A 13,043-nucleotide genomic window follows, 5' to 3' on the forward strand; every position below is an offset into this window, starting at 1 on the left:
CTGGAATTTTGAAGTAGATTATGGAATCGCTTTACGTTTAGACGTCATAGTGATATTCTCAAAAATTAGGCAAAAAATATCGTATTTTTGAAACAGTAAATTTATTTGAAAACTAGCTGCTGATCGCGCCTCCGGCGCGGAAGAAAAAACCACCAAAATATTTCTGAAGAAATTTGAATTTGCACCAAAATTTTTCTGAACAAATTTGAAATCCCACCAAAATTTTCAGAAGAAATTTGAATTCCCGCTAAAATTTTTCTGAAGAAATTTGAGTTTGCACCAAAATTTTTCTGAAGAAATTTGAATTTGCGCCAAAATGGGTCTCATGCGTTGTGACGTCACGGAAACAAACAGACAAACGGAAAAAACTAACACCCTATTTTTTTAAAATATATAAGTAATGATCACTACACTAACACAATGTGAATTGGAAGGAATGAAAATTGTTATAAAATTAGTGAAACAGTGAAAATTTTACATTCATTATTAAAATCGGTATTGTCTATAAATTGACCGAAATTTTTTAAATTGTTTTGAACAATTAGAACAGTACCGAAAAAAATGAAACTTAATGTTTAAACATCACGATATTTTTTATCGATATTATTATCATAACATGTTATTGTGACTACAAAATTAACAAAATATATGAGGTACATTTACCTAGTTTTGGAACAGGAAAGAGAATCGGATCATTTCCTATTATCATCCAATGCAATATATGATAAGACAACTACAAATTGATCAAAATAGAATTTATAGGAAATATCCAAAAATTCCTGGTAATACTTCAATGTTTCTAGAAAAATTGTATACTAAATTTTTGAATTTAGAAGAATATATTTGAAACGGTAATTTTACAATTCAGAGTAAAAAACAACAATTCGTAAAACCTAAATAGCAAATTTTATAAAGTTATAGATTTTAATACTAAAATAGATTTGAACCTGTTTTGTTGAAACGATAGTTTTTTTTTAAATTTAAATACGACACTTTGGTGTTTTTTTTTAAATTATTATTTTGAAACAGCAATTTTTGAGGAGAACTGTATTTTGTCTAGATGTTTTTATTTTATTTCACTGAAACACAGATTTCGCGACAGTTCGAGCGGAATTTTTAGGTGAACATATTTTTTTAACACGTACGTCATAATGCAGGAAATTGAATTCAATTTTTTTGAAACAGTGAATTTTTTTTTGAAAATTGTATGAAGCCACAACTGCTATGAAGCATTATTTTTAAGAATTATGCTTTCAGGAAGCAGTAAAAACTTGGAACATCTATCAAATCAACAATAAAAGTGGAATCAACATGGATTATCTCAAATGACACGAACACAACACCGCAAAAAATGAGAAAAGCGAGGGAATTACCCGTCTTATCACCACGCTCTCTCATTGCATTTTCTTAATAAATACAAGTCTTGTTGAATAGAGAAATAAAGAAAAAAAGAGTGTCAATTGCCACAGTGTACCGTTATCGTACACCTTGACACCAGTTGTTGTCATGACCATATGATAAATGATTAGAGATTGAGAAACACACATTTTTCAAATTTGGCACGTTCCCTGATGCATGCGGATATAGGGATTCTGAATAGATTTTAAAAAAATTTCAATTTGTAATTCAAAAATTTACTGTTTCAAAATTTACTGTTCATCAAACATTACCTACATCTAGGCTTAAGGTGAAAGATTTTGCTTTTTGTAATAACGAGATTGCATTTTTTTAGAGATGTATAGAATTTTCAAAATATTTTAAAAAGATTCTTTATTCATATATTTCACATCATGATTCCAGATTCGAGATTTTTAGAAAATCTTCACTGGACACTTTTCGGTCGCCTTCATGATCTTGACTTTTGGTGCATCTTGGAAGTAAATAGTTCCCTCGGCCTTGTAGAATTCGTCGTTCTTAAGAAGAAGGAACTCCTCGTAGTCGAATTTGTAGTTTGCGCCGTCTTTGGTAACTTTACTGGTGACAAAATGCTGAAAAATGGGATCTTGTTTGCCAGAAAGCAACAAAATTCATAAAAGTTTTCCGAGCTTCTGAAACTTACATTACTCTTCTTGGTGGTTGACATATTTGGATCCTGCTCCAAAATCTTCTTCAAATCTTCCACACTCTTTCCGCTAACCTTACAGAACTTGAAGTTGAAGTTACTGTCATGCATGCTCAAGAACCGCTTGATGTCGTGAGACTCCAGTGCCTTATCCAACGACTTCAGAATATTCTTGGCATTGCCGATTCCGGCAGCATTGATTTGAACAGCAATGCAGGCGACAAGGAGAAGGGAGAGGATGAGCTTCGACATTTTCGGATGGAGAATGAAATTATTGACACTTGGAATGCTTTTAAAAGAAAACATGGTGAAGCGGAAGTAAAAACTGATGGGAATACAGAAAAACTGTGTCTTAACTTGCTGGGAACCAAAATTTGGAAGATGTGGTGTTTGAACAGTAAAACGTGATGTTCGCAAAAGAAACATTTGAAAAGAGAGAACCTATCTGAAATGAAATTGCTCGTGAAATGTGAAACATTTAAACGTTACTGTTTCAAGAGCAAATTTATATCAAGTGAGTGATATTAGTATCATGACCGCAAAGGAAAAAACCGGCCATCGTTTTTTTTCTCAAATGGGAACCCATTGTAATGAGTATCTAGATAACTGGATAAATGCCATTTGACTAGAATCTGGTGCCAAAGATTTCAAAAATATAAATTTCAAAGTTGTGAATTTGTAAAGGTGGGATCGTTTTTCATGAAAATTTGAAAGCTACTTACTCTTCGAAAAATCCATTAGTTATAATTCTAACAAAAATTAATTATAATTTCCTGCAATTTTTTGTAAGATGAATAGCACTTTAGCAATGAAATGAATCACCTGTCCCTAGTGGCAGCTGAGATGTTCTAGACACGATCATTCCGACCGAAACGCTAATTTCGCCTTTGTAACCATCAATTTTCACGGCTAACGTCAATAGGAGCTATAATTTCTCCTGAGAATTGTTATCAGCTTCGCTCATTTTTTTTCTTCGTTATTCGTCCTTTTTACCACTTTCATATTTTTTCCAAGTTCTAAAATCCCAAAAAATGTTCACAATATATCAACTTGTGTGCACAGCTATTTCATTTCTCCTAAACTGTTTCCTGGTTTGGCTTATTCTCAAGCATTCACCTCAACATACTGGAAAATACAAATGGCTAATGATGTATACGACATGCTTCGAGATCTTTTGGGGCGCATTTGATTTGCCCGCAGAAATTGTGAGTTATTGAAACGGAACGTAAAATCTTATTTTTCGCTTCCAGATTGCTCACTCAGTTGGCTGTGCCTTTATAGTCTTCCGTATCAATCAACCTGATGCATGGCTTGACAAAAATAGTTCCTCGTGGATTGTCCTTGTCTACACTGCCATATTTGGAGCATCAATGGCTCTTTTCGCTTCACACTTTATCTATCGCTTTGGCTCACTTGATAGATCATTTGGTTCGAGATACACTTCAGGATGGAAATTTGGTGTCTTGTTTTTTATTCCTCTGGTGTATAGTGTCTGGTGGGCTACTGTGGTGAGAGTTTGGTTTTGGCCTAATGAAGATATGGATGAGTATACGAGGTAGGCACTGGCAGAGTTCTCTCCAGGGGTGCGGCCGTGTCGCAAAGTTTTTGTTTCAGAGACATGATCATGGAGAAAGTTGGTGTGAGAATTGAGAATATCAGCTATATCGGTGCAATGTTCTATAACAGCGATGGGAATGGAACCAAAACCCTGAACCAATCAGCTTGGATTGGCGTGTCTCAGATGTGGTTTATGATTGTAAGCTTCAAAGTTCCAGAATCTTTTAGTTAATAGAAACACCTGCATGTTGCCAAAACGCAGAAATTGCACAGAAAATTGGATTTTTTGAGCATTTTATTGAGAATAGAAATTAGGCAACCTCTTAAAATGTGTCTGCCTGCTTACCAAAACTATTTCAGATGTCCTCCATGTCATGCATCTTCGGCTTTGCAATCCTTTGCTATTTGCGTCTTAGAGCTCAACTATCTATAGTATCAAGTGCAGTTAACAACCTTCAGCTTCAATTTTTCTATGCTCTTGTGCTCCAAACCGCCATTCCATTAATTCTCATGCATATACCAATTACTATATATTTTGTGTGCCCGATGCTCGATCTGGATTTGGATATTGCTAGCTCATTTGTTGCCTCTACCATCACCTTGTACCCGGCTATTGATCCATTGCCGAGCTTTTTGATAATCAAAAGCTTTAGGAATGCGACAATTGGTAGGGGTTTTTTAAAGATTCTAGGTAATCAAAAAACAATTTTTTCAGACGTTTTTCAACAAGTTTTCTGTTGTCGGCCTGGAAATAAGTATCGAGTTCGACCAGCTATTACAATCAGCGGGCCTGGAAGAGAATTCACACTAAATGCCAATTAATGTGTTTTTTTAATCTTATAAATTAGCATGAAATCTAAATCGATTAAAAAAGTTTTCAGTGTTGCAAACTTAGTGACAAGATGTAAAAGTGTTAACAAATACGTGGATTTTCAAGGCTTGACATTCCTCGCGGTTTTCTCGCGCCTACCGGCACCCACCATGAAAAACCTTGTCGAATAATGTTTTTTATTTATAGCATTTTTGGCACGCTTCAGGATACATCATAAGTTTATAATTTAGTCGCACATAATTTTTACCATTCTCATAAAACTCTATCAAGTGCAATTTCCAAAATCCAATGCTAATCTGAATTTTCCCAGGAGAGCACTCTTTCTAGGTCTCCCAAAAAGTTAATTTACTCTGAGTCTGCATACGGTCAAGTGGTCCAGTACTTACCATCCATTACCATTCGGTGCCTTTTCTTCAAGTGTTTGTTTGTATCTTGACAGATTACCCCGCCTGCCCAAATCGGTACTGTTGCGGCTTTTGGATTAAAGTTCTGGTGCTCAAAATTTTTGCTTTTCGATATGTACAAATAAGTATAAAAATTACAGTCCTCCTCGTCTGGACCAATTTGTCTTGCTTTAAAGGCTCATGGTTTATCTCCAAAAAATTTACGTAATTGAAAGTCTGTTTTTGCTACGTGGCCGCAAAAAGAGAAACATCGGCCACCGATCTCGTCTCGTTGCAAAAAGCCAAAAGTTTAGCACTTCCCACTGCCTTCAGCTGTATAATCCCTCATTTCCGTTACTAATCCCCATAGTTTCTCGGTGTACTTCTCATATGATTAATGGTCCGTGCAGAGGTTTGCAAACACTCCTCCCTCGGCTCAACGGAAACGCTCCTCCCCCGTCAGCATATTATAGAATTACAGCTAATAAAGCCGTCCGTGTGAACCTGTGCTCGTAATTTAATGAAGCGTATGCCTATGAAGGTGTCTATGCACTTGTTCAAATATATCAAATTGTTCGATGTGTGCTCTGGGAGCTGTAGAGTCCGCACAATGTGCAGTGAAAGCATCACCTTACGAAACGCAAATACCGAATTTCGGTGACCTACTGACGGTGCTTCTCTTGCTGTGATATTTACTTTTTTACTATTCGCACCTTTTCTATTGAAAATTTAACTCGAAAAATGTGTTCAAAAATTAATTGCCACTACGAGTTTTCCTCTATATTTGAAGCAATAATCCTGGTTTTTTATTGAAATAATATGTATATCCTCCTAAACATAAAGTCACATTATTTCTCTTTTTCTACCTCCAAAACACCAAATTCTCACCAAAAATCCTTTTTCATCACATTTTTGTGTGCTTTGTCATCATTTTTCCGTCATCCTCTTTTTTTGCGCACCACTTTCGTGCTTTTCTGACGCAATGTTGTGTTCAAATTGCCTGGAAAATCATTGACCAGTACTACTCTCCGCAATTGCCAGCTAGCTGGTAGATTTAAAATATATAAAATTGAAGCAGAAATAATGAAGAGGAATCTAATATTTGTAGTTAAAACAATATTAATCGGTAGAAAGTCACGTAACTTTACTGGGAGCTGCAACTCACATTTGATAAGAAAAGTAACCAATACTCACTTTTTTTTCCTTATAATTTTTTGTTTGAGTATTCTATAACACCGATTATTTGCAGTTTCATCAAAGCATATTTGTTCTAAATTGACTCAAATTCACAGCCTAACCGAATAAAACCCAGGAAATCTCATAGTTTTGATTACAAATTCACCGCCATTGAACTGAACTCATTATTCAATCAAGTCAATCGTCTAACCCGCACATCCCAATCTTCTTCCTCCAATTTTCCACTATATCATTCCGAATGGATGCCCTTTCTTTCGGATATTTCTCGCCCTCTACAACTACTACGCACATTTTAATGTGTGATGAAATGGGTTGAAAGCAGTGCAATGTGGCAACGAGACGCAGACATTGTTCTGTTTCTCCCCGCCTCTCCTACTCACTTCGTCAGCGCCCGTTTTCTTCTCTTTTCCTGACACTCGGCTGACTCTATTTTTTCCTCTCCACCCCGCTTTTTTTTCAATTTAATTCTTTACTTTTCATGGGAAGTTGGGGTTTTCTTTGGGTACACACAGTGTCACAGTGTCCCATGTCGGTCTGATTTAAGTAGATCTACGAGAGTTGCGGAAATTTAGACGCAGACTTCTCAACTGATTTTGCATGGTTAGGAACGTGCTGACGTCATTTTTTTTTTGAAAAAAATTCCCGCATTTTTTGTAGATCAAACCGTAATGGGACAGCCTGACATTATATGAGAGCCTAAAGTTCGAAATGGTTTTACTCTCCTAAAATACCAATTTATAGTTTAAAAAAAGCCACTGTGAATTTTAATATATTTGCCTTTTTTCTGACTTTCCTTCAAATTCTATTTTAATTTTTCTAATTCAGGATGGCCACCAAGGACGCCCTCATCGCCGAGGAAGGCACAAATTTTGGGGGATCGAGTAGCGGTGATATTGCCGTCTTTGACAAGGTAGACCATAAAACTCAAAACGTTATTCCAATAAAGTATTCCAGACCGCCGAAGTTGTAAACTTCGAGCTCGAGCCGAAGCCAATCGGTTTGACCAAGGAGCAGCTCGAAAAGTACAGAAATGATCCGTTCTGGAAGCCGGTTCGGTGAGTTTTGTAATGGAATTTCTTGAAATAAATTATTTCCAATTTCAGAACAATTCTGTTCGTTCTTTTCTGGCTCGCTTGGGTCCTAATGTTCGCCGGAGCCATCGCCATCGTTGTGCTGTCGCCAAAGTGTGCTGAGAAGCAAAAACCAGATTGGTGGCAGACAAAGGTCTCCTATCAGGTAAGTATTTGGTCGGAAATGGATACTTTTCTTCAAATTTCACATAAACTACCTTTGTTTATGTCTTAATCCTCCTCTCGGCACTCTTATACCCAGCGAGATACACACTAATTTTGACGGATTAGTCGTCTCTAGACAAGTGTTGATGACCTCGTTCACTCGTTCACTCGCCTGTCAACTGTTTATCTCGACAATTAATCATTTCCCCCCTCTTTTCCTATTCATCTCTTTCGGAGGTTCATTATTATTCGAAATCCGTCAAAATCCTTAGAATATACGGCTTGAGAATGTGAAAGATCAAAGGAAAATTAAATAACACAAAGAAGCTTTTCAGCTGCTCACCGCAACATTCTACGATTCGGACAACGACGGAGTCGGAGATTTCGCTGGAATCTCACAGAAAATCGATTTCCTCCGGAAGATCGGAGTCACCACTGTCTATCCAACACCGGTCATCAAGATTCATAAGGATGAGTACTTCAACTCGTACGATGTCGTAGATCACAATTCCGTCGATGAGAGATTCGGAACTGAGGAGCAGTTTAAGGAGCTTATCGACACAGTTCATAATAGAGCAATGTATCTTGTGATGGATCTCCCTGTGTCTACCATTGATCTCTCCCACCCATGGTTCGAGAGTCGTGACGAGTCGAAATTCGTTATCGCAAAACCGACAGATCCTGGATTCAACGAGTCCAACTTCTACCCATTCCATGGAGCTAATAATATTAAGTATGAGACGCCGAACTATTTCAATTAATTATTCTTGTTCTAAATCTAATTTTAATTCAGGTATCTTGGCTACCCATCAAGCCAGAATCCAGTGTTGAACTGGAAGAACGCTGACGTCAAATCGACAATCAATGGAGCTATTCAAAAATTCTTGGATCTAGGAGTCGACGGATTCCATATCGATCATATTAGTCAATTGGCTGTTGACTCTAAAGGAAGACCAAATGTAAGCCAACTTCCTAAAGAAACATACAAATTATATTCGAAATTTCAGCATGATGAAGCCGTTAAAGTGCTCGAGGAGCTCACGAAATCTGTCCAAATATATGTTGAATCAAGGGATGAGTTGGTAGATAAGAAGATGTATGGTTTTTCTTGTTAAAATTTGAAAAAAAATCAAGAGAATATTTTAGTGTCCTCTTCTCCTCACTAAAAGACGTTGAAGACTTGCACGTGAAGGCCACAGAGACCGGACTTCTTCACTACGTTATTGACAACTCTTTCGCCAATTTGGACGAGAAGAAATGTCAGCCACACGTCGCAAAATGTGTTCATGACGCTTTGAATGCGGCTTATCAAAGACATGAGGTAATTTTATTTCGACTTTCACTTAAAATCTGAGAGTTCAGGTCGAAAAGTATAGGAAACCGGTAAGTTTCCTAGATATTAGAACTGTGTTTGTGGTAGTTGGGTAGAAAACTAAAAATTTAATTGATTTTTTTTAGATCTAAGTCTATAGACTAGAACCCGCTAAGACTTTTGCAATTGTTTCATTATTTTCCAGGTGGCCAAGTACACTCCACACTGGCAATTCTCAAACTCTGAAGCTTCTCGTCTGGCGTCTCGTTTCGAATCAGCCACCGCCCATCTTCTCTCATTCCTTCAATTGACACTTCCCGGAGCGAATTCTGTGTATTATGGACAAGAATACGGTCTGAAAGACGCGATGAGCAAGAACGGAGAGTTCAAGCAAATGGGTGTAATGCAGTGGTATCCAGCTGGAAAAGATCATCACGGATTCAGTGGAAACGATGCTCCGATTTTCTTCCCGGAAAGCGATGATAAATTGGAGTTGGACAATTATAATGTAGGGTTTAATATTGATTTGAAAAATAATAGTTTTATGTTTTTATAGACTCAATTTGAAACTGAAAACTCTGCTCTCAAGATCTACCGTAAGCTTGCAAAGCTTCGCCAACGCGACGAGGCTCTGATTGTTGGAGAAACCGTTCGTGATGAGCTGATCAACGAAGACGTGATTCTGTTCTCTCGCTACGTGCAGGCTGTCAATAACACTGCAACTGGATCCACGTTCATTGTGGCTCTGAACTTTGGAGATAAGGAGCAGAAGATCGATTTCTCGATTGAGCCCGCTTCAAAATTGATTCCATCAAACAAGGATCTTTTGAATGCAGAGGTGAGATTTAATATTCTTTGTATTTTGTGTAAATTTTAAAATTACAGATCTCTGTTGTTACCGCCAACGTCACCGACTACAGAGTTCGAGATCATCACAACTTTGTCGAATCGCCTCTGGTACTTCCACCAAAGCAGGCCGTCCTCCTCAAACTATAAAATTCCCATCTGAATATATTTTATCTGTCTCTTTCCCTTTGGAAACCTAATTCCTTGTTCATCTTCAAATTTTCATGTTCTAACAAAAAGTTTCTACTTTCTCAAAATGAAAAAGAGTTTCCAAATTTACCATTTTTGTACACTGCCAATTGAAAGCTAAAAATTCAGAAAGATCATGCGTTAGTTTATTCGGGGGGTGTCTAGATGCAAAAATAATTATAATACAACAATCTAGAAATATACAATCGAAATGTGAGATCATTGTTCAGAATACAAGTGGTAATAATTGTTTCTAATGTACATGAATTTGTTAGTCGTTGGGTCAGTCGCTGAGCAGGCAGCTCTTCACAATCATTGCTGTCACCAGGTAAGGATCGCAGTTGGATGATGGACGACGGTCTTCGAGATAGCCCTAAAAATTTGAAAATCTTGTTTTGGAACATTGATTAAATTTAAACTGACCTTCGTCTCGTCAGCGACTTGACGTGGAATCCGAATTGAGCACGCACGATTGGCGATTCCCCAGGAGAACTTGTCAGCTTGACTAGTCTCGTGGCGACCGGTGAGGCGTCGAAGATTGTCCCGTCCTCCATTTGGATCGTAAACCGACATGGCTTCCGAATGAGTTCTTTCGAGGCCTTTCATAGCTTCGAAAATGGCGTTCAGACCGTTTGGTCTTCGCATTTCAATTGTCGAGAAGTTGGTATGACAACCGGCACCGTTCCAGTCTCCCATGGTAACCTTTGGCTTGGGATCCAATGAAACGCACACTCCAAATTGTTCAGCGACTCTGAAAAATAATATTGGATTTTGTATTTTTTGAAAGTTTATTACCTATGCAAAATGTATCTTGCCATCCAGAGTTGATCACCCATATCGATACCTTCACAGGTTCCGATCTGGAACTCCCATTGTCCTGGAGTGACTTCCGCGTTGGTGCCGAAGATGTTGATTCCAGCGTGAAGACAGGCACGGTAGTGTGTCTCCACCACTTCCCGTCCAAAAGCGCGATCCGCTCCAACTCCACAGTAATATTTTCCTTGTGGAGCTGGATATCCATGCTTTGGCCACCCGAGTGGATGTTCATCTCTGTCGACAATCAGATATTCTTGCTCCATTCCAAACCATGGATGATGCTCGGCTACTTTCTTCATGATGGCAGCGCAATTTTGACGATGGTTTGTTGCTGGAAATAATGAAAGATTCAAGGAAGAACTTTAAAATTATAAAATACCTGTTGGCTTCATAGTTTCGTCCAGAGTTTCGCACATCACAAGCACATTGTGTCCTTGAAGAAATGGGTCTGGGAAAACTGCAACAGGCCTCAAATAGCGATCAGAATTCAATCCTTCAGCTTGGCCAGTTGAAGAGCCATCATAGTTCCAGATTGGATACTCTGACAAGTATTGAGGCTTTAAATTGAACGTACGAGTCTTTGCACGGAGTTGTTCGCCGGTTCCATCAATCCAGACGTATGTCGCTTGGCACTTCGACGGATGAGCCGGGAGTCCCATGAAATGATCGATGGTGGCTTGACCGAGAGGAAGACGAGTTTCGTAGTTCAAGTGGGACATGATGACGACGAGAGGTGAGCTGAAAGTAATAAATTGAAATGATTCTGTAAACATAAAGAAAAAATATGGAAAGAAAACAAATTTGTGTATAAAAACGCTCGCAAAATCGAAAAAAAAGCTGAATTAGTGAAGAAAAAATGGCATAGGATATCCTATTGGTTGTCCAAAGTTTTAATAAAACAGAAAACACCAAGAAAACGAAGAAAAATCATCGAAACATCGAAGAAAATTGGCGCCGGCGCCGCTGAAAATTTAATTTTCATTGTCGTTTGTTGCGTCGCGGGCGACCGCGACGCGGCAAAATTCTAGCGCGAATTTAAAATTTGAACGCAAACCCGGATATATCCGGATATCGAACTCGTTTAATAAAGTATTTTGCGTATGCAAAATAGAAAAAACAGTTGGTTCAAAAAAACTTCCATTACGAGTTTATTTTCAGATAACCGAAAAAGTTTTCAGATTCAGATTTTCTATGTCTTATTTAAAATTTTAAAATAGTGTATTTAGATGGGCCCGCGTTTATGCGTCTTTAAAAAAAAATTTTTTAAGCCTTTGAGGAAAATATTCGAATATTTGGGTTTAATTTGGTCAAACAAAAAGGCTACTGTAATGTTGTGGTACTGTAGAATGATGTTTAAAACTAGTTTTTAACTTCCAAAGGCATAAAGAGTACTGTAGTAGTACTGTAACGTTTTTTTTTTAATAAAGACGATTTTGGAACGCCCCGGAAATATCTTGGAAGTTCGAGAAAATATAGGAAACAAGAAAATTTCTGGAAAATCTATAGAAATTCGAAAAAGTGGAAAGGCTGTAGATTTATCTTTTTCTTTTTCGCTTTTCGTTTTTCATCTCCAAAAAAAAATTTCGGCACATGGTACCCGCTAAGAACCAGCAAACTTCTGATCAGATCGATTCGAGATACCCACGAGTGATCAAGGATATCTCTAAATGAAATTCAAATTCATGATACCAACTGCGCTCCATAGATAAATCAGGTTCAAATTTCTCAATATTTGTGCAAGTTCAAAATGTCAAGGCTGATTGAGCATACACATCCCGCATCCGTTCTATCAATATAATATCAAAGTGATGAATCGTAAATTTCGCATTCTCATTTCCATTTCTATCAACCCGAAACTAACAAACAAAAGGTTGTGCGCGCCGCCCGTCTCAGTCCGTAGAAAGGTGTCCAAAACAGTATTTGATGCTCTGCGATGGGCTCGACCGGAGGGAGACCATTGTGTTGACTATCTCTTTTCGAATCAAAAAGGAAATTCTATCCTGCTTTTCTCCTAGTTTTTATCACTTTTCGCCTATTGTTTAGAGACACTTTTGGTCGGCCACTGCCTTAAAGGCCACTTCTTGCATTTTGATACTCTTTGCCCTTTGGGTCTTGGCACGATTGGTTTTCTTAAAATTAAAATGTATAATATCTATTTTAACTTTAGACAATTCCAACATAGACTATACGCCTTTAATCTAATTACATTGTTCAATTGAAAGTTACTGTACCCCTTCTTACCTTGCCCAGGAAGTTCAAAAAAAAAATTTTTTGTCAACATTCTGTTTTTGCGTTTGAAGGTACACACATTATTTTGGGTCCCACCGCGATCTCTGCTGGGATCTAATGGAATAATTGGCGTGTGCCTTTGAATGTCGAAACTCACATTTTGTAAAGGTATTTGTAATTTGACATTTTTTTGTAATTTTTGGTTTTCCCGGAGGCTGGCCGAGTTTCCTTTTTTTCAGCCACATGTCAAGCAAGGCCCTGTGGGTTCAGTGACCCTTCTCATCCCGAAAATTTCATTTTTTCCAAGTGTCGAAACTCTTTCTTTAAAAAAAACACGAATTCACGAGACAAAGCACTTGTTCACTTCTCACCTTGTTCCCATATT

General features: G+C 37.7%; 4 protein-coding genes and 6 non-coding genes across 11 annotated transcripts; 5 read left to right on the forward strand and 5 right to left on the reverse strand.

The window, feature by feature from the left end:
- Window positions 1-28: 28 nt before the first annotated feature.
- Window positions 29-49, reverse strand: 21ur-3861. Its single transcript, NR_068517.1, has one exon.
- A 350-nt stretch (window positions 50-399) lies between these two features.
- 21ur-8653 lies at window positions 400-420 on the reverse strand. The gene has a single exon (NR_068518.1).
- A 1,262-nt stretch (window positions 421-1,682) lies between these two features.
- Window positions 1,683-1,703, forward strand: 21ur-8851. Its single transcript, NR_068519.1, has one exon.
- A 53-nt stretch (window positions 1,704-1,756) lies between these two features.
- On the reverse strand, window positions 1,757-2,329 carry F26D10.13 (CaMKII_AD domain-containing protein). Its single transcript, NM_001027975.4, has 2 exons — window positions 2,060-2,329; window positions 1,757-1,988 (listed from the first exon to the last, which is right to left on the reverse strand). The coding sequence occupies exons 1-2, from the start codon at window positions 2,312-2,314 to the stop codon at window positions 1,812-1,814; spliced, it is 432 nt and encodes a 143-aa protein (NP_001023146.1). The 5' UTR covers window positions 2,315-2,329; the 3' UTR covers window positions 1,757-1,811.
- Window positions 2,313-2,333, reverse strand: 21ur-12757. Its single transcript, NR_068520.1, has one exon.
- A 760-nt stretch (window positions 2,334-3,093) lies between these two features.
- str-187 (Seven TM Receptor) lies at window positions 3,094-4,441 on the forward strand (the record flags this gene model as incomplete). The annotated part of the gene is made up of 5 exons (NM_070662.1): window positions 3,094-3,267; window positions 3,313-3,617; window positions 3,677-3,818; window positions 3,980-4,286; window positions 4,335-4,441. The coding sequence occupies 5 exons, from the start codon at window positions 3,094-3,096 to the stop codon at window positions 4,439-4,441; spliced, it is 1,035 nt and encodes a 344-aa protein (NP_503063.1).
- A 519-nt stretch (window positions 4,442-4,960) lies between these two features.
- Window positions 4,961-4,981, forward strand: 21ur-12651. The gene has a single exon (NR_068521.1).
- Window positions 4,982-5,297: 316 nt separating this feature from the next.
- F26D10.22 lies at window positions 5,298-5,407 on the forward strand. The gene has a single exon (NR_068522.1). It is a non-coding gene; the product is annotated as an Unclassified non-coding RNA F26D10.22 (non-coding RNA).
- A 1,449-nt stretch (window positions 5,408-6,856) lies between these two features.
- On the forward strand, window positions 6,857-9,696 carry atgp-1 (the record flags this gene model as incomplete). Of its 2 annotated transcripts, NM_070663.7 has the most annotated exons (10): window positions 6,857-6,941; window positions 6,986-7,086; window positions 7,135-7,267; window positions 7,602-7,999; window positions 8,060-8,225; window positions 8,274-8,362; window positions 8,413-8,587; window positions 8,784-9,086; window positions 9,135-9,416; window positions 9,464-9,696. In NM_070663.7, the coding sequence occupies 10 exons, from the start codon at window positions 6,858-6,860 to the stop codon at window positions 9,572-9,574; spliced, it is 1,842 nt and encodes a 613-aa protein (NP_503064.2). The 2 variants fall into 2 exon arrangements, with proteins under 2 accessions (NP_503064.2, NP_001367158.1); NM_001380570.1 differs by lacking the exons at window positions 6,857-6,941; window positions 6,986-7,086; window positions 7,135-7,267; ... (2 more) ...; window positions 8,274-8,362; window positions 8,413-8,587 and having other exon boundaries at window positions 8,946-9,086; window positions 9,464-9,574.
- Window positions 9,697-9,745: 49 nt separating this feature from the next.
- On the reverse strand, window positions 9,746-11,167 carry gln-5 (glutamine synthetase). The gene is made up of 4 exons (NM_070664.5): window positions 10,809-11,167; window positions 10,409-10,760; window positions 10,037-10,364; window positions 9,746-9,986 (listed from the first exon to the last, which is right to left on the reverse strand). Exons 1-4 carry the CDS (start codon window positions 11,146-11,148, stop codon window positions 9,897-9,899), a joined length of 1,110 nt encoding a protein of 369 aa, NP_503065.1. The 5' UTR covers window positions 11,149-11,167; the 3' UTR covers window positions 9,746-9,896.
- Window positions 11,168-13,043: the final 1,876 nt, after the last annotated feature.

Source organism: Caenorhabditis elegans, chromosome IV (genome assembly GCF_000002985.6).
Source record: "Caenorhabditis elegans chromosome IV".
In the NCBI taxonomy this organism is placed as follows: domain Eukaryota; kingdom Metazoa; phylum Nematoda; class Chromadorea; order Rhabditida; family Rhabditidae; genus Caenorhabditis; species Caenorhabditis elegans.

Bases quoted from the DNA above. Each gene is read 5' to 3' on its own strand.
- F26D10.13 (NM_001027975.4), bottom strand. From the start codon at position 2,314: ATGTCGAAGCTCATCCTCTCCCTTCTCCTTGTCGCCTGCATTGCTGTT. The intron at 1,989-2,059 runs GTAAGTTTCAGA...CCCATTTTTCAG, and splicing joins CAACCACCAAGAAGAGTAAT to CATTTTGTCACCAGTAAAGT.
- gln-5 (NM_070664.5), bottom strand. From the start codon at position 11,148: ATGTCCCACTTGAACTACGAAACTCGTCTTCCTCTCGGTCAAGCCACC. The intron at 10,761-10,808 runs GTATTTTATAAT...CATTATTTCCAG, and splicing joins CGAAACTATGAAGCCAACAG to CAACAAACCATCGTCAAAAT. The intron at 9,987-10,036 runs GTCAGTTTAAAT...TCAAATTTTTAG, and splicing joins AAGTCGCTGACGAGACGAAG to GGCTATCTCGAAGACCGTCG.